This window comes from Dasypus novemcinctus, chromosome 16 (genome assembly GCF_030445035.2).
Source record: "Dasypus novemcinctus isolate mDasNov1 chromosome 16, mDasNov1.1.hap2, whole genome shotgun sequence".
Classification (NCBI taxonomy): domain Eukaryota; kingdom Metazoa; phylum Chordata; class Mammalia; order Cingulata; family Dasypodidae; genus Dasypus; species Dasypus novemcinctus.
Window position 1 is genome coordinate 51924041 of NC_080688.1, and position 26974 is coordinate 51951014.

Genomic DNA, 26974 nt, shown 5'->3' on the forward strand with positions numbered 1-26974 from the left:
GTTGCACTGGCTGGAATGCCCTCCCGCCAACTGGCTCTTCCTTAGGGCACCTTTTTGGGGTTTGGGGACCCGGGTTGGGAGGGACTGCCCGGGGCAGGGAGCCCTGACAACCCCTTTAAAAAGAGCACTGACACTTTAAACTTGCTTTCCGTTCTTCTGAATATATTCCTAGTAAAGGGTTGCTGGATCATAAGGCAGTTCTATATTCAGCTTCTTAAGGTAGTGCCAAACAGTCTTGCACAGAGGGTGCCCCACTCTACATTCCCATCCAACAGTGAAGGAGTGTTCCTGTTTCTACACAACCTTTCCAGCACTTGGAGTTTTCTGTTTTTTTTTGTTTTTGTTTTTGGATTCAATAATTGGCTTTTCCATTTCTGCAAAACAGCCTGTTGGGATTTTTACTGGGACTTCATTGAATCTGTAAGTCAGTTTGGGTAGAACCAACATCTTAACAATATTTAGTCTTCCAGTCCATGAACATGGAATGCCCTTCCATTTATTTAACTCTTCTTCAGTGTCTTTTAGTAAATGTTTTGTAGTTTTCTGAGTATAGTTCTTTATGTCTTTTGTTAAGTTTATTCCTAAATATTTGATTCTTTTAGTCGCTATTATAAATGGAATTTGTTTTCTGATTTACTCCTCAGATTGCTCATCAGTAGTATATAGAAATGCTACTGATTTTTACATTATTAATCTTATATCCAGGGAAGTGGATGTGGCTCAAGTGATTGGGTTCCTGTCTACCCTATGGGAGGTCCTGATTTGTTTCCCAGGGCCTCCTGGTGAAAAGTGATCTGGCCCACATGGAGAGCTGGTGCAACAAAAAGAGAAAGAGACACTGAGAGAAACAACAAACCAGGGAGTTGAGGTGGCTCAAGTGATTACCTTTCTCCTACATTGGAATTCCCAGGATTAGTTCCTAGTGCCTTCGAAAGAGAAGATAAGAAGACAAGGGGACACAGAGAGCAGAGGTTGTTTATGTGTTCTAGGAATTTATCCATTTCATCTACTTTGTCTATTTTTTGGCACACGGTTTTTCATAGTAGCCTCTTATGATCTCTCTTATTTCTGCAGGGTCAGTGGTAACCAACTTTTGGTCTTGTTGATTCTAACATTTTTTGTTTTTGATTTCATTTATTTCTGCTCTGATCTTTACTATTTCTTTCCTTTCACTTGATTTGGGAGTAGCATGTTCTTTTTCTATTCCCTCCAGGTATGCAGTTAGATCTTCAATTTTAGCTCTTTTCTTTTTAGGAGGCACTAGGGATTTAACCCAGGACTTTGTACATGGGAAGCTGGTGCTTAGGCCCTGAACTGCATTTCCTCCCCAATGTGAGTTGGTATTTTCATTTGTTTTGTTTTGTTTTGATTTGAGAAGATACCAGAGATTGAACCAAGAACCTTGTACGTGGGAATCTGGCACTCAACCAGCTATATCCACTATATCCACTCCCCTCTTCCTTCTTTTGTTTTCTAAGATTTTTAAAAAAATTTATTTCTCTCCCCTTCCTGCTTCTCCCCACACACCTCCCCCCCCCAGTTGTCTGCTCTTTGTGTCCATTCACTGTGTGTTCTTCTCTGTCTGCTTGTATTCTTGTCAGTGGTACTGGATATCTGTGTCTCTTTTTGTTGCATCATCTTGCTGCATCAGCTCTCCATGTGTGTGGAGCCACTCCTGGGCAGGCTGGACTTTCTTTCACATGGGGCAGCTTTCCTTATGGGGTGCACTTCTTGTGCGTGGGGCTCCCCTACGCGGGGGACACCCCTACATGGCACGGCACTCCTTGCCCACATCATCACTGTGCGTGGGCCAGCTCCACACGGGTCAGGAGGCCCTGGGTTTGAACCCTGGACTTCCCATGTGGTAGGCAGAAACTCTATCCATTGAGCCAAGTCTGCTTCCCTCCCACAGGTTTTTATATGTTCTGTTCTCATTTTCATTCATTTCAAGATATTTACTGAATTCTTCTGTAATTTCTTCTTTCTCCCACTGATTATTTAAGACTGTGTTGTTTAATCTTCATATATTTATGAATTTTCCCTTTTTCTATCTATTAGTGATTTCCAGCTTCATTCCATTATAATCTGAGAAAGTGTTTTGTATAATTTCAATCTTTTTAAATTTATTGAGATCTGTCTTGAGACCAACATATGGCCTACCTTAGAGAAGGATTCATGAACACTTGAAAGAATGGATATCTGCTGTTTTGGAATATAATGCTCTAAAAATGTCTGTTAGGTCTAGTTCGAAGGCTCCAACTCTTATTGTAGAGATGTCTATTTCTTCCTTTACTTTTGTCAGTGTGTGCCTCATGTATCTTGGGGCACCCAAGTCAGGTGTATAAATACTTACTATAGTTATTTCTCCTTGGTGACTTGCCTCGTTTATCAATATATAATAACCTTCTTTATCCCTTATACAGTTTTGCATTTAAAGTCTCTTTTGTCTGATATTAGTGTCACTACTCCAGCTCTTTCTTGGTTGCTATTTGCATGGAATATCTCTTTCCAAACTGTTACTTTCAATCTGGTTGTATCCTTTGGTCTAAGGTGAGTCTCTTGTAGACAGCATATCTATGACTCATTTTTTATCCATTCTATCAGTGTATGTCTTTTGTGGAGTTCAAGACATTAACATTAAGTGTTATTACTGTAAAGACAGTTACTTCATCCATTTTATTCTTTGACTTTCTGTGGTCATATCTAACTATAGTCTGTCTTTTTACCCTTTAATTTACTTTTCCTAATAATCTTCATTACTACACTCTTCATCTCATCTCTCATGCTTGTTTTATCCTTTCAGGTTGCAGCACTCCCTTTAGCATCTCTTGTAGTTCTGTCCTTTTAGTAAAATAGTCTCTCAGGTTTGTGAAGTCTTTAAACTCATTCTAATTTTTTTCTTTTTCTTCTCTCTCTCTCTTTCTACAGTTTTGTATCTACTTTATTTTTTAAACTTATTTTTATTTTTTATTTCTTTAGGAGATACTGGGAATTGAACCTGGGACCTTGTACATATGAAGAAGGCACTCAACAACTGAGCTACACCTGCTCCATAACCCTAAAGTTTGAAGGACAGTTTTGCCGGATACAGAATTCTAGGTTGGCAGTTTTTCTCTTTCAGTACCTTAAATATCATGCCACTTTCTTCTCACCTTCCATGGTTTCTGATGAGAGGTATACACTTAATCTTATTGAGGTTCTCTTCTATTTGATGCATTGCTTTTCTCTTGCTGCTTTTAGGATCCTTTTTGTCATTCTGAATGGTAGGTGTGTCAGGTCTATCTGGATTTATTCTGTTTGGGGTACAGTTGTCCTTGAATATTGTTATTTATGTCTTTCATAAGGACTGGTAAATTGGGGGCATTATTTCCTCAAATATTCTTTTTGCCCTCTTATGTTGTCTTCTCCTTCACAACAGTAACATGTATGTTTGCACACCAACATGTATGTTTGTGCACTTTGGGTTGTCATTCAGTTCCATAAGACCCTTTTCCATTTTTTCCATTTTTTCTCTTTCTAGTCACCTTTCTTTTCAGATGGTCTGTCCTTGATATCATTAATTCTGTGTTTGATCGATTCAAATTATTATATGCTTCTACTGTATTTTTTAATCTCATCCATTTCCATAAGCTCAGATACTTTTCTTTGTAGGCTTTCAAGCTGTTGTTTATGCTCACCTAGTATCTTCTTAATATCCTTTATTTCTTTAGTCATATTTTTCTTCAATTCTTTGAATTGATTTAGGAGATTTGTGTGATTATCATTGATTAGCTGTCTTAAATTATGTATCTCCTCAGGATATTTGGTTTGTTCCTTTGCCTAGGCCATCTCTTCCTGTTTCTTAGTATAGCTTGTAATTTTTTGCTTATATCTAGCATCTGAATATCTTGGTGAATTTACTCTGACAGTCAATTTCTCTCTCTTGCCTAGAGGTTTTTTCCCCCAAGCTCTTCTCTGACTTTTGGTTCACCTTATTTTGTGTCTTTAAAATTGTCCAGCTGAAGTTATCAAAATCTGCCTAGAGTCTCAGATTTTCTCCTGGGGGATTGGGCTATGAAAGACATAAAATCAGTTTTCCTCCTTGGAGTTTCCTGGCCACCAGTAGATGTGCTCATAGACAAACTTTTCCACAGAGGTGTCCCTTTCAACCCCAGCTACCTGAGCTTCTGATCTGGTCAGAGCTGAGATTCAAAGCTGGCTCTGCTGGCCAAATTCACTGAAGGCAAACCACTCTTTGCCCCCTGCCACACCCTTCCTCTTCCCCTGGAGGAATATGTCTGTTCCCCTCCAGTTGGCTGCAGTGAGCCACAGGTTTTACCTAGGCTGTGCACCTTGAGGTTGGGGCTGGGTGCTGTTCCCAGCCACCGCAAGGGTTTAGTAACTCACGGTTGTCATTTTGGGTTATTTGTCTCTCTGTCCCTCATCCTCCTGGGGGTTGCACAGCACTTTCCTGCCTGCTGACCCCAAAACTGATCCCTTGGACAACTTTTTGCACTTTTTCCATTGTTTTTGTAAGAGAGTTGAACCTTGCCTGTCTACTCTGATGCTACCTTCCCAGAAGTTATAGTTGTCATTCTATGCCTGTCCCACCAGTGTAGGTTTGTAGTGTTGGGGGTAGATTGTCTCTAAGTTCACATGTCCACAGATGGAGAGAAAGTATATTCCCAGCAACTGTACATAATGGATTACATCCAGTAGCTTTATTCATACCTGATTTAGGGGATGAGATTTTGGATTTTGAGATGAGATCTAGATTTATATGGTGAAATATTAGACTTTCAGCTAATTCTTTAATAGGATGTGACTCAGGAAAGTTGGAGGGAGGATAAGTGTATTTTGCATGTGAGGGGGATGTAAATTGTTCGGCATCAGAAGGTGAACTGTAGTAGTCAGAATTCTAAAATTGCTTGTCCCCTGATATACATACCCTATTTAATTGCTCCCCTTGAGTGTGGATGGGCCTGTGAAGGTAATGGGGTAGTACTCCCATGATTATGTTATATGGCAAAATGGATTTTTCTAATGTAATTAAGGTCTCAATTCAGTTGACTTATAGTCCTTCAAAAGATTTTCCTGGGTGGGCTTGACCTAATCAAGTGAGTTCATAAAAGAGACAAGCAGATAAGTGGATGTGGCTCAACTGTAGAGTGTCTGCTTACCATATGGAGGGTCCAGGGTTCTATACCCAGGGCCTCCTGACCCATGTGGTAAGCAGGCCCACACGCAGTGCTGCCATACACAAGGAGTGCCATGCCACGCAGGGGTGCCCCTGCGTAGGGGTGCCCCATGTGCAATGAGTGTGCCCCACGAGGAGAGCCAACCTCCATGAAAAAAAGCGCAGCTTGCCAAGGAGTGGCACTGTACACATGGAGAGCTGATGCAGCAGGATGACGCAACAAGAAAGAGATGCAGTTTCCCAGTGCCGCCTCATAATACAAATGGACATAGAAGAACACACAGCGAATGGACACAGAGACAGACAATGGAGGGGAAGGGGAGAGAAATAAATAAGATAAATGAAAAAAAGAAAAAAGAAAAAAAGAAACAAGCAGCAGCAGCGGATAGTGGCTTGCTGGCCTTGCAGAAATGAGAGGCCATGTTGTGATAAGGAACAGTTCATGTGGCTAGGCCTGAGGGCAGCCTGTTGGAGCTGAGAGTAGTCCCTAGCCAAGAGCCACAAATGACTGAATTCTGCCAACAATCAGGGATTTTGGAAGAGGATCGAAAACTACAGATCAGTTGGCCTGGCTGACCCATTGATTTCAGCTTGGTGAGATTCTAGGCAGAGGATGTACCTAATTCATATCCAGATTCCTGACCTTTGGAATCCAATGCATTTGTGTTGTTTTAAGCCACTAAGTTTGAGGTAATTTGTTATGCAACAATAGACAACTAATAAGCAGGATGAGAGATAAAATCTCTAAAGATAAAATGAAAGCATTTACTGCTGTTAATATATCTTCAAGCTTCTTTTTTTAAAAAATATTTGACAATATCCAGTACCCTTTTTTAAAAATTTTAATTTTATTTATCCCCACCCCTGGGACTTGCTTGCTGTCTGCTCTCTGCATCCACTTGCTGCGCATTCTTCTGTGTCTGCTTGTCTCCCTTTGTTGAGTCATTTTGCTGCACCAGCTCTCTGTGGGTGCAGGCCGTCTGCTCTCTGTGGGTGCAGGCCAGCTTGCCTTCACAAGGAGGCCCTGGGACTCCAACCCATATGGTAGATGGGAGCTCAATCAATTGAGCCATAACCGCTTCCCTCTTTAAGCTTCTTAAACTAATATGAGCAAGGCATTAACAGTGTTCCTGGGCAATTGCTGCAAAGTTTGATTCCAAAAGGTCTCTTCGGTACTGTGGGTAGGGCAATTGGGAATGGGTTAGAAAGATGTTTAGACAAAGACCAAATGTGGTGAGCTTTTACTAGAAGGCTAGGGATATCACAGAAGAGGTCTTACTAAAAGATGTAAGGGGAAAAGGATTTTATAAGTTTGTTCATTTTTTAAGAAAAAAGAAACCCAAGTGAATTGAACATACTGTTTGTCCAACCCCAGTCTTCAAATGGTTTGATGTATTTTTCTTTAGTTTAATGTAATAATGATCATAAAAACCAAGGTTTTCTCCATGGCAGGACAACAAACAGACCCTGCTTCCTTTTGCTGTACTATCTAAATGCAAAAAGCTAATTAACTCTGAACCAACATATCCTTTACTGCCTTCCTTTCCATGCTCTGAGCTTTCTCCCTCTGAAACAGAAATTCCATGGTATCTTTTCTGGGGACATCTTTATAGTTTTCAACTCATATAATTAAATACTCAGTAGTTGATTATGTAGAGATAGATATTCCTCCAAAGAAGTTACACTGATTTATACTCCCACTAACAATGTATACAAGTTCCTATTTCTCCACAACAGCATGAAAATTGTTTGATCTTTTTTATTATTGATATAAAAGATGACAATAAATAGTATAATAGTATATTTTAAAATTGCATTTTATGATGAGATTGGAATTCTGCAATGTGTAATCTTTTATATAATGGAAACCATATGCATTTTTTTCTGTGCCTGCTCAATTCATGTCTTTTATTCATTTCTCCTCTCCAAGGTTAGAAAATAGCATTTATTCAAGTACTTGTGTCTACTGGCAGCATTTGAAGTTTTCAAATAGATCTTGCTATTTAAATTGACAGTGAAAAAAATATCTAACAGTTGAACCCACATGGCCTCATTTCTAAATTAATCATTCAGGAAATCTATCAGATTTCAGGTTTGCATTATGTCATAGTAAAAAAAAAAAGGCTGTATCATAAAGTTGGAAAACAGATCAGTGGTTGCCCTGGTTATGTATTTGTCAAAAATCTTACAACAGTACACCAAAGAGTAAATTTCACCATTATGTAAATTTAAAAAATTTTAAAAATCCATTCAAGCAAATGGCATACTTATGGTGACAAGGGAATATTGGCAAATTGCTACTGCCTTATACTTTTATTGTCATTAATATGTAAAAGCAGCCAAACTGGGGGAGTCCAGCCCCACTCCACTTTGGGAATTGTACTTTTTCTTTCTGATCCACATTTACTTCCTCTGTCTGCACATTTCCCCTCCCTTAGTCAGCTGTTTTCTTAAACCCTTGACTTTATAGAATGGAGTATTCAGGAGAGAATTAAACCTGAATATTACATTTTATTAAATTCATTTTTGCTTCTATTATGATTATGTGAATTAAAAAAACTTTAATTTGTTAACATGGTAAATTATGTAATGGATTTTCTGATATAGAACCATCTTTGCATTCCTGGGATAATCTTACCTGATGATAATATATTATTGATGAGTTTGACTTACTGTTTTACTTAAGATTCATGTATATGTTCAAACATTTTTCCTTTTCAAATATTATCCTTGTTTGGTTTTGTCAGGGTCTGGGATTCTGCTTACAAATTATGAATTAATGAGTTAGCCTGTTATTGCTTCATGGATGCTGGCAGAAAATACAAGATTCCTAGGTCAAAGACAAAGGATTTCCTCACAGTTTAGTAAGCAGAATGAGCATATTTGTGTCATTTCCTGTTGACCCCAAGTCACATTGCTATAGGAGCAATGTGAAAGGTCCCAGGTGGTTGGTGTGCATGCAGTTTGTCCAGCAGCTTAGGAACACTGAACTTGGGGAACCTACCTTTCATACAAAGCTTACTGTGTCTCAGAGGGCAACTTTACTTCGTCCTTCAAGGTTGCTTATTGATAAATGGCCCAGACATATTTAGGATGTCAAATTCTCCATAAACCCAGCAGGAATGTATTAGAACTCTTGTGGCACAAGACAGTGTGCCTCCCAACAGTTTTGGTGTCAAGGTTTCGCTGACCTCAATTAACTTGATGAGCTTTCTTTTAATCTGAGGAACTATTTGGATAAACTGTTCCTTGAAGGTTTAGCAAAAGTCATTGTAAACTGGGCCTTGTGCCTTGGCTGGGGGAAGGGAGAATATTGACGTAGCGATAATTTTCTTAACGGTTTGTTTTTATATTTTTTCCTTGAACATTTGCATTTCGCCCTAATATCCATACTCCCCCATATGGAGCCATGCGAACAGTTTAAGTCTTCTTCCACATGCCCACTAACAGAATTAAACTTGAGTGGGAACCATGAATCCTATTTGTCCTATTTCTGTGGGCATGTCCTGCACCCTTTTCATGGTTAAGTTTTCCATGACAGGACTAGGAATACGTCTCTGCATTCTTCAAACTCCTAGAGGAACATTTTCAGCTATTCCTTGAAATCTGTAATCTTGTACTGAGGTAGAGGTAGCATTAGGATAAGCCTGTGAGTTTCTAAAGCAGAATAGCCAGAAAAGAAATGTCTCATTTCATTCTTGCAGGCAGTCCCAATCCAAGTAATTCTTGTTGCTCCTACTTCTTCACTTGGTTTGGGGAACAGGAATACTTGTTCAACTGTTTCTCTTTAAGTCCTAGGTTGGGCTTGGGATCTTAACCAGTTGGTTCTGAGTCTCTTTAGAATATAGAGTATTAATGCTTCTTCTAGAGCTTTTTTTTAGGCCCCGTTTTTTTTGTTTTTTTTTTTAAATGTTAGGGACAGCTTGAAACAAACTATGGATTGACATTTTTTGACGTGTCCTCTGTGATGAAGAATTTAAAAACTGAATAAGACCACTCAATATAATAATATAAATGAATCTGGATTGTACTTAAGAAAATCAGACATCTGACATCATGTTGATATGAGGAATTTATTTTTTAGAAAAACAACATCTAGAGAATGTCACAGATAGCCCTAGTATGTCTATAGTACCATAAAATGACAATTGCTCCTAATAACAACACTGAAGCACTGAAAGACACCAAAAAACTTTCTGAATCCAAGAATTCAATTATATTCAGTATGGTTTTAATGTCCTCATATATTGCAAAGTTCTAACAGTCTGACATTTGGTAAGCCAGATACCCAAAACACCCAACCAATCATATAACTAATTACCTAAGTCTTCTGGTGATACATAAACTTACTATACTTAACTGCTGTATTTCCATACAAATATTTTAAAATCCCAATTTGTCAATGAATTTATTGCTTGGACTCATTAAATACACAGACTTCACTATTATACAAAATTAGTTAAATATACAACTAAATTAGCATATGAAAAGTGCTGTTTTTATGAGAACTTTAATCCTCTGACAAAAAGTTTATAAATGCACTCTATTCTTAACCTAATTTTGCCTTTTTTCCATTTAAATCTAAATGTTTTCCTTTTCTACTTTATAACCAGTTTAGTGCTTTTATAAAAGAAATCAATGCCTCCTCAATTCTAGCAGATTCTTCTCTTTTTCTTATTTCCTAGCTTAAATATAGTACAAACTTCATTGGTATCTTAGGCTTCAGGCACATTTTTACTTTTAAATACCAGTAGTTCTTCAGAGGATTAAAATCCAGCTTATGAATTATTGTGTTAAATTAGTTCTAGAAAAAGAACTAAAGACATTTTTCCTGAAACATACAGACCATGTCACGCCAAACTTCTTGTTTATATGATAAACTGGTAATATTGGTGGATTGCACATATAGCATATGTCCCAAAACAGAATAACTTAAATATTAAAATGTACCTTTAAGTTACCACCATAATTGACCTTATAAGCACAACAAATGACAATATTCAATATAAAAATCACTAACTTTAAAAACTGCATATCACAGCATACAAACATTTCCCTATGGCCTATTCAAACTACGGATAGCAATGTTTTATAAGCTACTCTAGTATTTATACTCTAATTAGAAATTTATACGAAACACAATTTTATGTTCAAATATGGAAATAAGCAACATAATTCCAAAACCCAACAGTATCCCAGCATTCTGTAAAAAGAAGTATCCCCAGCGGCTACATCCATGGTCGCTAGCATCATTATGCAGCATCTCAGGTACCTTAAAGAAAAAAAGAGCAACGTTTAAGTTTCCAAAACAAGTAATTTTGGGGGGAAGAATGTGCAGGATGGTATACTAGCTTAATTTGCAGTTGGATAACATGCAAAAACATGACCACATACACAATGACTCTAGCTAATAATGACATAGCATTTCCCAGTAATTTAATTAACAATGATTAATTATGTGTGTAAGGAAATAAAAATTTATACTGGTTCAGTTTCTTTCACTGTAAAATTTGGATGTTACATTGATTACCCTGCTTCTGTTACTGCTTACATATCTGAACTGAATACAACATGTGGTTTACCTCAAGTTCAGAGATATGGAAACCTTATACTACATAAAATATAATCTTGCAATTAATCTAGCTGGGATTGTTATGTGGATTTGGTGACAAGGAGGTATGATTCCTTTGTATATTAATAAGGAATCTTTAAGCATTCTGAAGCACATATAAGTATGTCGATAGTATTTGGCTTGTGTTAGGTTTCTTCCAAACCTCTAGGTAATGCAATGTTTGATTATTGATATTTTACTCTCAGAAAGACACACCAGAAGTGGGTGGATATTTTTGTGTATCCTTTTACATGGTAGTTGGGATAAAAGTGTGCTTGTGATCAATAATCCACAATGGTAAGATCTGCATTCTATATTCTACCTCACTGAGTATAGGAAAAAAATCAATTCCCAACTTTTACTGAACATTTTATTGCCAATAATTTAATTTGACTTAAGAACTTACCATATCAACCAGAGCAACATACATGAATAAGCCAGCAGTAAGTGCAAATATCCACATAGACACATTTTCAGCATAGTGACCAATGAAAATTCCTGTTACCATTCCAAGATAAGCCAACGTGGCTGACAAAGCATTGTAAAGAACAGCCTGCTTAACAGTCATGCCGGCCTTCAATAAAACAGCAAAATCACCTTTAATAGAAACAAAAAAGGGGAAAAAAAGTATTGAAAAAATCATTTTTAAAAACACATACCCAAGAGACTTTCAAGGTTTAAGAAAGTGCTCCATTTTGGGGGTAAGTAAAATCGGCTAAAGCAGTGTTAATTAGTGTTAATCACCCTAAAAACTCTATAACATCTTCTCATTCGAAGTTTTTCATAGGTTTCTACTTTGCCAATGAATAATAAATATCAAGAACCTACTACTACTGTGCTCCACACTGTCTTCAAGGAGAAGGGAGGTTGGGGGTGGGGGTAGAGAGCACACAGGGAATTATCAGCCAATGATAAAAGCAACATCTAATAATTATGAGCTAAAGAATCTAATGTTATAGTTGTAAAAGGAGAAAAGAGATAAATTAAACTGGGAACAGTAAAGAGAGGCTTCATAGGGCACAAAGAACCTAGAACATGGTACATAAATCAGATGCTGAAGGATTAGAAGCCTTAAACAGGCAGGAGGCCTTCTGAACGGCAGAACACATGACAAGGAACAAAGTGAAAATGAAGTCAGGGTCGTATGTGAATGCAGAAATGTCTGTAAGAAGAAAATGATATGATCTGGAATCCAGAACAACTCTGGCAAAAAATGAGAGGTAAGGCTGAACTGGTAGGGTAAGTGGCACTCATGTTTTAAATACTGGTGATAGAGAACAAGAATATTCAAAACGCAACCCATCAACTTTCATTTTCTTCAGCTCCAACAAGATTCTCTTCTCAATTTTCTCTGTTAATGGAAGATGACTCCTTTCTACCATGTGGTCTTAAACATTTGGTAGGGGAAGGAGATGAGGGAGGGGTTCAGAAGCCTCTTTTGCCAACTACCTATAGGTAATTGAGTACTCATAAACTCATTGGATCAGAATTTTGGCTGGAAACAAATTTGTCCTCAGCAAGGAAAAAAAAAGGCAACTAGGGTACCAGACTTATGAGAAGGCATGAAAGTTATGAGGAAGCTTGCTGGAACTATCATTAGCACAAGCCAGTGACATGAGGATACTTTATCCACCTGACAAATACAGTTTATCAAGTTTTCTTACCTAATTCATGAGGCAACTCATGACAAAACACAGCAACTGAAGTACTCAGACCACTTGATAAACCTTCAGTAAAAGCAGCACCTGTGTAAAAATCAATTAGGAAAAGTTTAGCTACATTATTTTTTGTGGTATATTTTGTTTACTCTTACCATCCTACAATATAAGGTAAATGAAATAAACCATATTCTGGTTGTGAATAAATAGAACTTCCCCAACTTAACTCACAATCTTTTTTATAAGTAATCTTAGAGCTCACTCATTTAGGTTTAACTTTTCCACAGGAGTACATTCAGCTATGACATAGAAGGGAAGGTTCATTAATGCCTTAGAATGATTAGATGATCTTATACAAACCTGAGAAGTAATGGTTACTATCTGAAACACTTAAGAATATAAAATAAACTTAGCAAAGAGCACAAACATGTCTCACTTGCCTCAGAGAAATTCACTATGCAATTTAGACTTGTTTGCTTTCACTCTTTCACAATCTTATGAAGAGAGAGCCCAAGACAAATAGCTCCCATCTTTTAAAATGCTAACACATTATATAAGTGATCAGTTATAAATCATGACGGGCACAGCTCTGTATAGGAGAAAAAACTTAAGACTCTTAGGAAATCAGGTCTAGGATCATCTTAGCCTGGCTAAAAATAACACTACATCCTTGGGCAACTGGCTTTTACCTTTCCAGGTCTCAGCTGCCTCATCTGTAATTATTTCTATAGTTCCTTCCAGCACTAAGTTATAGAATTTGTAAGCATTCTAATATCCCCCAATTGTGGTATAGCAATTTAATAGCAAAAACTCTATAATATATACTTCTATACTTCTTTGGGTAAAGACTGGTAAGTGAATTTATTGGCTATATGAAGGGAGACTTTCTTTTAGCACAAAAAATGGAAATTATTCTTTTACCCTTAATATATATAGTTTATATTACAGATAAGGAAACTTAAATGTACAGGGGAAAAAATGCCACACACATGCTCCATGTAAGTTAGAGTCTGACATTAAGCCATTGCAAATTAAGACCAACTTTTTATAGATACAGTTTAGGTAATGGGCTAGACATAGTTCCTAATACTCAATCACCTCTATAATTTATTGAGTACTTCATTATCAAGTAGCCGAAGAACAATAATCTTAGAAGTCAATAATAGCCTTATCTAAACCAATCTATTCTTTGCTAAAATCTGACTGGTAGTTTAATGTGACATTTTTTAGAGTGTTCAACAAATAAGGAACAAAGGTTCAGAAGTATACCAATTGCTAGGCCATCGCTGAAATTGTGCAGGCCGTCACCCATGATCACCATCCAGGCCAATGTGGCGATGCCAGCATCTTTCAGCTCCTCCCGCGAGTAGCGCTGACTGTGACTGTGGGGGTGGTGGTTTTGGTGGTGGTGGTGATGGAGAATATGATGGTAGTCATGATGGTGGTGAATAAGATCATCTGACTGCCCAAGTGTATCATGGAAATGTGAATGGCATTTATTCTTGCACCCTCTGGGCACATATTCATTGTACACTTCTTGTGGATGAGCATGTGCTATCATGACCTCCTCTTCTTCCAAGACTGCTGGCTGTTGAGAATCAAAGTGTGATGGCTCTTGAGAGTCTGCTCGTAAATAACTTTCAGGACCTGGGTATAAACATAAAAGACATTGGGACAAAGTAAGAAGGCTTGTAAATGTACTTGGATACATTTCAAACATTCCCACTGACGAAGTCAACAAAAGCTCTTAGAGCTTGGAAACACTCTCACATATACCTTAAGAAGTGAACATCACTGTTGGTAAAAAATAATAAGTTTTAATGAATTTTGGAATTAAATGGTTTTGCATATTGATATTAAGAATGCACTGTAGACATTAACTTTTATTTAACTCCCTCCAGATTCTTCCTTAATTTTTTCTCTTTGTTTTTTTAAAGATGACTTCTTTTTTCTGATTATAAAAGCAGCACATGCTTACTTTAATAAAAATCTGTAAAATATCAAGAAGTGGAAATAAAAAATAAACATGTATAATTCCACCTTTTTTTTTTTTGCAGTACAAAATTCAATGTGACACAGAACAACTTGAAATCACCAAGAACTACTTATTATCTACACAAAGAAAAATAAATTGCTATAACAAGGTTTTGTTTTTTACTTATCCTGTATACTGGCACCAATTTTCTTGGGAGCATTCCTGAGACCATGGCCCAGTTCTAGGGCAGCTATTTCTTTTTACTGTTATACATTTCAACTGGAACTCATTAAAAAATGTTGAAGAGAGAGGAGATGCAAGAAGAAAAGCAAGCACATTTTACTTGCTTTTTAGAAAAAATCAGCATGTTGGAAAGCATAGGTTGGACTGGAGATCTTACAAAAAGGCAGCAGAAACAATACAATTTTTCTCTCCCTCCACCCAGCAACTATTTATTGAGTACCTACTCTGTGCCAAACCCTTTGCTAGGCACTCGAGATATAGTGGAGCACGACAGTCTCTGCCTTCAAGGAGATTAAGTTCTTCTGGAAAGACAAGCATTTAACGAGGAAACCATGTATGAAAAAGGTAATTTTAATGCACTGGTAAATAGAATAGGGTGCTAGGAAGGAGACTAACTGGAAGACCCGTTGTATTTGGGTGATTAGAGAAGGCCTCTTGGAGGAAATATCTGAACTGAGATCCAAATGAAGAATGACAGGAAGAGAAATTTGCATGAATCTGGAAGAGGTCCGTTTCAAGCAGAAGGAATGGTGATTGCAAAGACCCTAAGACAAACTGTGTGTGCTCCCAGGAGAAAAAGAGGCCAGCGATGTTGGAGCAGAGTGAACAATGGGGAAGAGTGGAGGGCAAAATAGGACCTCAAAGGTCATGGCAAGAAGTTTTAACCTTAACTGAGTCTATACTATAAGAGATGCCCAGCTAACAGTCAAGTCACAGGAAAAACAGGAACTTTACAGTAGAGAAATTTGGTAGAATACAATCTTATCCAAGTTAATATCATCAGTAAAGAGACAAAGAGCATTATTATTGGGTGGTACATAATGGTACTGAAAAAGAGGTAGTACTACTCTGTGGTATTCCTGCCAAAATTGATCCAATTAATCATCAATTCAATCATGAACAAAATAGACAAATCTTAAATGAGGGGCATCTAATTCTGGATTGTACTCTTGACCAATTTTTTTCAGGGGGGAGAGGGAGGAGGTATAAATGAATTATTAAGACATTTGAAAAAATACGAATAAGGAGATCTGTAGATTAGAGAATGGCATCGGATCAGTGTTAATTTCCTGATTTTGATAATGTTACTGTGGTTATGCAAGAGAATGTCCTCCTTAGGAAATTCACACTGAACTATTTAGGAGTAAAGGAACATCATACGTCTGTAACTTGATTTCAAATGGTTTAGAAAAAAAAGTGTGTGTGTGTGTACATAGAGAGAATAAGTGTGGTAAAATAACTGTGCAATCCAAGTGAAACGTATACAGGAATTCTTTGCACTATTCCTAAACTTTTCTATAAATCTGAATTTACCTCAAAATAAAAAATTACAGGAAAGTGAATGAAACACATAGAAATAAGCATATTAGCAAAAAAAAAAAAAGGGGGGGGGGAGATGGTCCTTCTCTTCCAGATAGTCCAAGTTGCCAGCAAATCACAGCAATTTTAAACTTCCCTCCAGCCCTTAGGCAGACTGATAAAGACTTACGATCATCTGTGTCTACTTTCTCCTCATTTGTTGAAAGTTGAGATTCATACTTGGACAACTGCTTCTTAATCTCCACATCATCATCATTTTCAGGTTTTTTCTGATTCTGAAATAGCAAAGAAAAGTAATACCTCAAAAAAAGTTGTTTTGCTTATGTGTATAGCTTTAAAAAGATAGTTAAGCAAAAGATAGAGAAAAAGACAACAGACTACAAGATCTTTGTTGGAATAAAAACCATCCAAAGGCAAGGTGAGTACCTGTTTCTTTGCACAGTACCTAGAATATGTCTGAAAAACAGTGGGAAGTCATTGAAGGAAAGGTCTGAAGTAGTAGAGTATAACCACATCAAATCTTCACATAAATCATTCTGCCTGTTCTAGGAAAACAAAACAGTGAGGACAGGCCATTTAAGAGGCAAGTGCTATCACCCAAGTGACATTCTAGTCTGAGCTGTGGTTATCTTCCCCCTATACCATGTGTTTTTCCTCTCTTAGAGAGAAATGGAAGACTGGACATACTTAGGAGGGTTAAACAAACAAAACTAGCAGATATAAGCATGAGGGAGATGTCACAGATGATTTTATCATGTTTCTAAAATGAGCAACAACCTTCACTGGTAGAAAGTTTGAGGCTGAACAATTATAAAGGTCTAACTGTATTTACCAAGTATGAGATGTAAACTTAATTTGAATGTAGAGATTTCAGACTGACGTATAGGACAAGTGACCTAGTATTATGAGAGGATCTCACAGGGGTACAGGACAGATCCCTTAAGGAAAATCTAGGTAAAATATACTGATAGGGGCCTGAAGAGCTCCCAAGACTCACCACACAAGGAATTTTTTTTTGAGATAAAAAACTGTTAAGTAAGTAACACTAAAATCTGGATGCCCTTGACAAAAGATAAACCGGACATATTCTGAAAGAGGAAATGAACATGAAATGTTTGCAAGACTCCAGTGGATAGTCTTTGTCTAGAAATTATGCTTACTTGCTGCTTAATGATTGTTACAAATATTTATCAATCCACCTGCTATATGCCAGCCCCTATTCTAGGTATTAGAGATACAGTAGTAAACAAGACAAACAAATCCTGACTCTTAAAGGCTTACCCTCTAGTAGATACTATTTTAGAGCAGAGGTCATCAAAATTCTATGACTACAAGTCACAATAGTAAGTGCATTTATATTTTTACACAAACACATATACACGTTTAAATACAAATAATCCAGGCAATTTTACATGTTATATATATAATACTACTGTTGTATTTTAAAAATACCAGTCATGAAACAAAGTGATTTCACAACCCGCTAATTAGTTATAACCGAGAGTTTGAAAACAACCATCCTGTATTAGATAAGAGCCAATCTCTCAGAGTTTCAGGTTAAAGAATGCTAGTTTAAACAAAAGATATTTTTAAAGTGAAATAATTAACTAAATTGAAATAAGACTGTTAAATAAATTATGGCATGTGAACTAGAAACATAGTTAAAAATTAAAGCAAACCAAATTCCCCCCAAATCTAAAAGTGCTAATTATTTTCTATCATTTACTTTATTTTACTTTATTTATAACCTCCCTTCCCTAGATGGTTTCTCTTGTCTGTCTGCTCATTGTTTGCTCGCCTTCTCCAGGAGACACCAGGATCAAACCCAGGACCTCCCACATGAGAGGCGCGTGCCCAACAGCTTGAACCACACCCACTCCTGGCAGACTGTGGTGCCTGCTGGCTTGTGGCATCTGCTTGTTGTGGTGGGGGTGGCGTCTAGCTCATTGAGGTGGGGACAGCGTCTGCTTGTCTTCTTTTTAGGAGGCACCAGAATCTGAACCCGGGACCTCCCGTGTGGTAGGCAGGCACCCAACTGGTTGAGCCACACCTTCTTTCCAAAAGTGATTATTTTTAAGGTGAGAAAAATTCCAGGCCATAAAGCAGTAGGATGTATCCTTAATCCAGTCCAAGTAAAGCAATGATGACAGTGAGAACATGGAGGATAACTTCCTAGATTAAGAATGAATAGCTAGCCTTATTTCACTTCTTCCTTCTAAATTAAGGTCCACTGAAGATGGTTGAAAAATCTGTGATGTGAGCTTTAGCGAATGCAAAATCTCTTAGGGCAAATATTTACAGGATGTATAAGGAAGCCACTCGACAGTCCATATTTACACTTCTGCTTTCCATGGTGAATTCCATGATCAATAAGAATCAGCAGTATTAGTTCTCAAACCTTTGCATGCCAATTATACTTGTTACTATAATTGCACAATTTAGTTACATATTGCTTAAATGATGGAATGATGATGAAAGTAGTTACTACTATGAAAATTGATTGTTTCTGAAAGACTCAAAGACAAGTTGCTAAAAAAAGTATCAAATTACTTAAATTACTTAAAGCAACCACTGTGTACATTTTTTTACAATTTCTAAAAATCTAGATTCTACATTCAAAATGGCTTTACAACTGCATTATCTCATGCTTAATTTTAGAGAAACCAAAATTGGAAATGAAGTGGTGTGGCTGTAGAAAAATGACTTGCTTAAACACACCAGACAAGAAGAGAAAGACAACCACAGTCGACTCAAAAGGCCTTTTTACCAGAAAATAAAGAGCCTACTATTTGGCTTCATACTATCTTCTGGTGGCAATATGCAAAGGGAAAATCTGTGAAAGTCACAATACCTTTGAAACAAAACAGAAACTCAGAGTATATGACAAATAATAAATGCCAAATAAATGTTAAAACAACAAAACAAACAAAAACCAGAACACCCAGTCACTAGGTAAATAATTTAAAGTTACCACCAAGAAATATCGATAATGTGTCCACTTCTGATTTTCAAGGCTTTACTTGTACCTTGTCTGATCATTTATTCAGATGTTTATCCTTGCCTTTTTTTTTTTTTTTTTTAAATGCTCCAATGAGTTTGAAGGGAATACTGAAGGCAAAAACGTCCAGGGTTATCAAGACACAGAACTGCTCTCCATGAATGCCTTTGGGAACTGAAAATACCTCAAAGGGTACTAAACTCTCTCAAATGAAGATCACACACTCTGAACAAGCTATTCTAACAATCTAGTTAACAGATCTACTCTGAATAAATGTCTGATGCATAGTAAGTACTCAGTATAGTTTTTCTTACCTTTTTCTTTTTATCTTTAAACTGCTTGATCAATGTGAGTAAATGTTCAACAAGAAACATGAAATACAGGCCTCCTAGGGCTGTCAGACCCTTCCATGTGGAATCAAAATAGGTGCTTTCTTCAATGTTTTGAGAAGACAGATGACTGAAAAGTGGTCCTCTCTTCATTTCCACTGTTGTTTCTTCATGGCTATGACTGTGGTGGTGACTTGCATGAGACTAAAGACAAAACAATATGTATTTTATAAATTGATTAGTTTCACAATCAATTCAGAAGAAATGACAAAGATAATAAGGTCAGATTTGAAATCATTCAGAATTAGGCAATTAATGGGTTGATACTTCAGGGTTGAGAAGTATAGGACATTAAAAATAAAATGACCAATGGACAGCTATTTATAGAGAACTTAACACATATAATGTACAAAAGCACTTAATAGATTTGTTTAGCCTTAAAGAGAGATACATTACCCAACTCTCATACAGGTGGTGTCAATATCTGACAAGCTACTATGACCATAAATAACAGGGAACTCCTGGACTAACAGGAGCATAGTATCTACACTTTCTAGCCCCAGCTGAAAAGCCATCCCAGTATCGTTGGTGTGTTTAAAGAAGCTTAGTCTGTGCCTCATGACAGGCCCTGGCAGGTAACTGAAATCCAGGTGGCATTGCCCAGCAGCCTGCCAGATAGGGAATCAGGTGTGGAAGAGAGGTGTGATGGTGTAACAGGGTACGCCTCCCCACACACGTGGGCTCATGCAGTAGGTATTCCTGAACGTCCACCATCCATTGGTCAGGGAGTCTGTCACAGGAAAATAATTTTCTTTCTCCACCCAATGGAGTATGAGGAGATTTGTAACGCTCTATGAATAGAGCGATTCATTTTTTCACTTAGGAGCAAACCTCTTAGGGAAATTTAAAATTGAGATTCAAATATTTTCTGCCAGAGCACCCAACCCAATTATTTAATAGAAAAGTAAACTCACTTTACTAGAATTGTTTTATTCAAGAATTCACTCATCATAAAGTCTGAATCTCTAAGTACATACATATATTCAACACAAGAAAAACATTTGTGTCAATAACAATAACAGGTAAGCAGCTAATTCATACTGTTGCAGTTCGTTTCAGTATTAATATCCGAGCTCATCTTATCTTCCTTTATTAATAGGGTTCCAAAAGTTAAATTAGTTTGTACTTAGTGAATTCTCTTGAAAAGAAAAACAAAACATGAACATGTACTGAGACCTAGCACAAAATGAAGCTTTCAGTTACTATATATATATTTTAAAATCAACTTCTCTAAATCAAATTTCTAATCTTTTACTCACACTGCTATAAAGAGTTCTGTATATACAAAAGAAAAGCATATATATTTTCAATGTTGAAAAATAAAATACACTAATCAGGCAAATTATTCAACTTACGTGTGGAAGAAGATGTAAAAAAGCATCTCCACTCAACGTCCCAACAGCCAAAGCCACAAGGAAACTCAGGAGAAATTTGAAAAATACCCGATTCATAAGCGGCACTAAGATAACACCCAGCAAAGACAGGAAACTGATGATGGAAATGGCTATAAAGCCACCAACCCAAGCTGTCAAACAAAACAAAAAAAAACCAAAGGAAAATCATTTACTTGATAAACTTTGAAAGAGATACTTTTCTATTGGAGGTACTTAAAGAAGCCTTCAGGCAAAGAAAATAAGACCAGGGAAAAAATTCTCCAGGCCAATAATGGGGGTGTTGAAAGGAGGAAAAAAGGGGGGTTTCCAAGGATGAACTCTAGCTCACTTGGGAACTGAGCCTTCAGATTTCTGCAACAGATATGAAAGAAAACAGAGGAAAGTTAAAACAGAAAGAAAGGAAGATGGAGAAAGAGAAGGAAACCAGGAACTCATTAACTTAGCTAGTAAACAAAGCAACTTTTTCTTTCTCATTATACTTTTTGAGCAATGTGACTCTGTAAGACCATACCAGAATCAGTGCCCTAAGGAGCATAAACTGACTTTGACCCTCCTCCCAAACATTAGTTAAAAAGTCCAGATTACATGACCTTGACACCTGCTTGTGGGATGAATAACTTCAGACAAGTTACAATCTAAGTTTTCTTTTCTGTTAAAAAAAAAAAGAGTGAGAGCTAATACTTGCTTTCCGCACATTCAGGGTAGGGATGAATTATGTTAATATATCTGGAATAATGTTGAAAAATAAAGAGGATGACGTAAATAGAAGGAAATCTACAACATAAATCTATCTATTGGAAATAATTTTTTTCATAAAAAAGACCTCTACCTGTTTGTAAAGAATAGGTCTTTGGAGGGATTTCAGCCTTCTTTTCACTCGTTGTATGAATCAGACAAGCTCTAGCATCAATCTGATTGATGATGGCTGGGCAGAGATAGCTGAATTCCGATGCATTCAGCAGAACCTGGATGCCCATTCCATGAGAGGTAAGCAGCTTGGAAGCGTTGAAACACTAAGGAAACAAAGCAGTGAAGATCACCAAAAGGCAGTCCCATCACAGAATCCAAGAGTTGTTTGATGATGCAACACCCTTTCCTTACTGAAGCTGCTTAATTGCAAATTAAAGCAACTTTTTTTCTTTCTTTCTTTTTTTAAACCCTTGAGCCCAGGGCAGATTTTTAATAGATCACAGCTGCCAAGGTGCTGCAAACCAGCTTTTTGCTTTGAGAATTTTAGAACTTGCCTCAACCTATCTGGAGAAAAGATTTCACAGTAGTGGTATCCCACATTTCCTGTCTACTTCTTGGGAGAAGAAGTTACATCATCAGTCATATAGGGAAAAAAATTATCTCAAGTGGAAAAAGCTTGTGGATAAAAGGTCTTTCACAAGCTCATAAATTCATTATATAAACCTACTAAGGAAATGAGCTTTAATTTTGAGATGGTGTTCATTAGAGATAGAGAAATGTTATGTTATTAACTAATGCTATCCTACTTGGCCTAAACAAGCCCAAGACATGCCACTCTTCCACAACAAGCCTACTTGTAAAAACTTAGCTCAGTTCCGTGTACATACTTGGCAAAATAACGATCTACAATGAGAGAATATTAAGCAATGCAGCCTACTTATTCTGGAAGGCAAAACTAGTTAATAAAACAAACTTGTACTGGCAGGTAATTGTTTTCAACAATTTAATTAGATGACAAGCTTAGTTTGAAGAGAATCTCCTCTATGCAACCTACTCCTCCTCTTCCCACAAAATAGAATTGGCTGCAGCACTTGCTTCTCATCTTCCATAAAGATATTTTAAACTTCCTCAGGTCTTAGCTAATACTATGCATTAAAATCACCACCAGTGTGGCTATGGTATGATGGTGAACAGGATTATTCCAGAGTTAGTACCCTGAATGAAGTAACTTGGTTTTGCTTAAGAAAGTATATCAATTTGATGTTCTTGATATCTCTAGCAAGGTGTTTGGTGGACAGTCTGGATGTCTATTCTAGCAAAACCATATAAACCCAGACCCTCATTGCCCAGCCTTTTCACTTGCCCAGCACAGTGTTCTTGGTAGGCATCCTAATTTTCATTACTCTACAAGGTATCATGATCCCTCTGCCAAGGAGGAAGCACTATTCTTCTCCAGTCCTTCTGCCACACCATTCCCTAAAGCATGGATTCTAACTCTGCTCCCCAATTAATAAAACATTTTCTAGCTTTTATTAATAATATTCACCCTTAAAGAATTTCTGCAAAAATAATCCACCTTGATACCTGCTTATCATAAATATTTAAAATTCTATCTTAGAAAAAAAATCTTAGCAGGTAGCACTATTCCCTAAAATTTATATCAGGAATGTTTATAATGTAACAGGTACAAATTAAGTCAAGTGCTTTGCTGAAAAGGTAAAAATTTCCTTTTCTTTAAATTAAAAAATTTTTTTATTTTTTTTAGAAATTTCCCTTTCATTAACCTTACAACTTTTATTTTAAACTTCTAACAAGACAGCGGTGAAAATGATGGGATAGACAATTATGTGTATTAATTAAAATAATGAACAGGACTCATCTTACCTCCTGAGTATTTTCATCTGGGTTCCTGTAATACACAAAGTCTTTTCTGAGCTCACTCACAGATTCATTTGTCTTCCTATTAGCAAGCCGGCTCACACGGTTCTTTTCTCTGATACTAGGTGGAGTGGAACTGCTCACATCTTTAGAGAGAACTTTTCTAGGTTTTGGAGTCTCTATAGTTTCTACAAAGTGAGTTCCCTCGGAGACAGCATTATACACAGTTGAGGTCACTTCACCAGCACCAACACCATCCTTGACTACAACATTCCTCCTACCATCAGCATTTTTCGGTCTGTGAGATCCTTTTCCCAGGCTGTTTCTAGGATCTTTACCTGAACTATCTGAGTCATGGTCTGGACAAAGAGGTTTGCGATTACTTTTACTGGAAGCAGCATGATTTCGGTGAGAGTGATGATCATGGTCAGAGTGATGGTCATGGTTTATATGGATTCTCTTAATCTTATCTATGCCTAGACTCTGAAGCAATTTTCTGAACCCTTCAACTGACAGGGAATTATTTTCTCCGTAGTGATGGAAAAGTTGTTGTAGATGATGTTGCTGTGTGGTAACTGCCAAGTCAACGTTAATGCCTGATTCCCAATTTGGAACAATCTTCTCAGCAGTCTGAGGGAAAGCAGCTGGTGGTTCCGGTTCATGAAGGGGATTTGTGACACACCACACCAACAGGGCGAAGGTAAGGATTAAGAGCACAGATAAATTCCTTGCCATTCCACCTTCCTAGAGAAGAGAGAAAAGAAATTCTTGCCTTCACCTAGAAAACAATTTGAATGTAGAAACTCATGCTGATTTGGTTCAGCGGATAGAGTGCCCGCCTACCACAGGGGAGGTCCAGGGTTCAAACCCATGGGCCTCCTGACCCGTGTGGAGCTGGCCCATGCGCAGTACCGATGCCTGCAAGGAGTGCCATCCTTCGCAGGGGTGTCCCCTGCGTAGGAGAGCCTCACAGACAAGGAGTGCGCCCCGTAAGGAGAGCCGCCTCATGCAAAAAAAAAGGTGTGCTATCGCACACACAGAGAGCTGATGCAGCAAGATGACACAAAAAGAGACACAGATTCCTGGTGCCGCTGACAAGAATAAAAGTAGACACAGAATAATACACAGTGAATGGACACAGAGAGAGCAGACAACTGGGGAGAGGGGGAAGGGAGAGAAATAAATAAATAAATAAAAGCTTAAAAAAAATTGGTGTCAAATCAAATAATCACGGTTTACAGAACATCATTTAGTGTGACCAGGGAAGTACTAAGTATTCTGAAGGATAGAGAACTACAGTCTTAGGATCTACCTTTGCATTGAGAAAATATGTAAACAGTTTGAGAACAGCTAAGTGCTAAGAGACTCTGTTATAACCACTGTAAAAACAATAGTAATTCAGACAGTGGACAGATCCATGTGGCCACAGCCACACTGGCAGCTTCTTATTCAGTTGAGAACAATGATTTTTTTTTTTTTTTACAAAATTTACCTCTACTACCAGCTTCATTTCATAAAAGACTCTTCTAACACCAAAATAAGAAATGATAATCTCAGAATAATTCACATTTAAAATTTCATCCTTAATATACTCTCCTTATAGACAAATCAATTTAAGGCCTGTTTCACAGAATTCCATTCCTCAAAGGTACACAATTTTGAAAGTTTCCTGTGTATCCCTCAGGATATTTTCTATGCATGCTAATATACAAGTACTTTAAACATGCAAATGGAATTTTTTTTTAATTTTCACCCACTGAACAATGAATCAGACATTTTTCCATGTCAGCACATATAGACCTCATTCTTTCGAATGGCTGAATCAAAATAGTTCTTTAAATAAATTAAACTTTATAAAAACTCACTATATTGTTCTCATTTTGCTACAGACCAGTGAAAATGTTACCACTCGTTCACACAACAGTGATTGGAATCTATGGCTTAAGCCCCAAAGAGGAGACAGGAATAGAGTTGGGCCTTGAAAAACACAATTAGGTTAAGCAGAGGAAGGATAGTCAGATAAGCAGATTGATTAATAACTCAGGACCCAGCAGAAGTCCAGCATCAATCATGGATGGTGATGCTGGCCAAATCCATCTGCCTCAAACAAAAGAATCAGAGGTAGAGTTCTGGCGGGAGAGAACAAGATCATAGACCAGACTAGCGCTGCCACCTTCAGCTCTTCTTCCTTGTACCAGTTTCTCATTCCTGCCACCTTATTTGGAAATCCGGTAACAGCTATTTTGCAGGGTGAACAAGAAAACCACGTGAACAGGCATACGTGGAAGAGCTCTGTATGCTGCCATGTGTTGTACGACTCCTTACACTGAGAGCAGTGGAAAATGGAAGTATATAAATAGCATAAGGCTAGGCTCCTGAAAGAATATTCCGGGCCTGAACATTAGGAACTCACTTAATAGCAAGAGAGAACCATTAAGAAATCATTCAGGAATGGGGTAGGTGGGAACGACCTGCACCGACGGATGGCGCAGGGCCCAGCTCAAAGCACCTCCCTGCCTTTCTTTAGGGAGGATGCTCCGAGCGCGACTGCGGATCAGCCGGCGATTCTCCTTCCCGGCAAGTCGGTGTGTACTGGAGGGAAAAAGAAGGCCGAAGGAAAAGGGCCTGTAAAAAAACCCCAAAAAACGGCGAATGGAAAAAAAAAAACGGGGTACAACATGGCTTCTACCAGCTTCTCAGTTTAAAACACGTCCGTATCCTTCCGAATTAGGTACAGAATGTATAGGCCCTCGGAAATCCTCGGAAAATCCTCGTGGACCCGAAGCCCATCTGTGTCCCCAGGCTAGGAAGTCTCTGGGGCGAGCGTGCGCCCGCCGCGGGCTACCTCCGGCCTCGCGGCTCCGCAGTCCCCTCGCCCGGCCCGCGGGCCTCTCTCCACCGCACGCCCCGCCCGCCCGCAGCTGCCGCCCCCTTCAGCCTGAGGGACTCACTCGTCCGCCGCCCCGCGGTCCGACCTCCCAGGCCGGAGCGCGGGTTCAGTTCCCCGCAGGCGGTCCTGGGAGAGAGGAGCGAGCAGACGTTTCTGCCTGCAAACTTCTACAAGGCGCGGAGAAGCGGAGGTCTCATTCGGCCCGCCGCGCCTCGAGCAGGGGTATCTTGAGCAGCCGCCGGGAAGCCGCGCCCCGCGGGCCCTCGCCTCTCAGCACAGCCAAGACAATCACCAGCGCCTCGAGCAGCGCGCATCCCAGTACCACCGCCTCCACCGCTGACCGCCGGGCATGCGCACTGCGGCCCTGGAGCCCAGTCCCCAGGAGATGGTTCCGCTTTTCCGCGTGTTCGAAGGCGCCGCGGAGCTCGCGGGGGCGGGAGGGGCGGAGAAGCAGAGGCAGAAAAAGTGGGCGGCCCCAGCGGGCTGTGAGCGCCAAGACCAGTTGGGAATCCTTACCTCGAGCCCATCCACGACCCTGCGTCTCTCTTAGGCTGGAGACTCGCTCCCTCGCCCAGGTCTCCCGGCCAGCCCCGTCTGACGCCGCCCTGGCCCGCGAGCCCCGCGTTCTCTAGGAGGGTTCTGAGCACTCTCCTCGGGTCTTAGCTCCCAGGACAGAAGGCCCGCTCAGGTGCTGGGGTGCCGTTTGGGGAACGGGAGCGAATAGCGACTCCTTAGTGGCGGGACAGCTCGAG

At 38.6% G+C, this 26974-nt stretch overlaps 1 protein-coding gene across 2 annotated transcripts; it reads right to left on the bottom strand.

Annotated features, from left to right (window-relative positions):
• Window positions 1-9230: 9230 nt before the first annotated feature.
• On the bottom strand, window positions 9231-26966 carry SLC39A6 (solute carrier family 39 member 6). 2 transcript variants are annotated; one of them, XM_004464513.4, is made up of 10 exons: window positions 26739-26966; window positions 23339-24076; window positions 21594-21777; window positions 20726-20895; window positions 19296-19514; window positions 16153-16258; window positions 13715-14092; window positions 12452-12532; window positions 11194-11384; window positions 9231-10448 (listed from the first exon to the last, which is right to left on the bottom strand). In XM_004464513.4, exons 2-10 carry the CDS (start codon window positions 24065-24067, stop codon window positions 10296-10298), a joined length of 2211 nt encoding a protein of 736 aa, XP_004464570.1. In that variant the 5' UTR covers window positions 24068-24076; window positions 26739-26966; the 3' UTR covers window positions 9231-10295. The 2 variants fall into 2 exon arrangements, with proteins under 2 accessions (XP_004464570.1, XP_004464569.1); XM_004464512.3 differs by lacking the exon at window positions 26739-26966 and adding an exon at window positions 26284-26580.
• Between the last annotated feature and the right edge of the window lie 8 nt (window positions 26967-26974).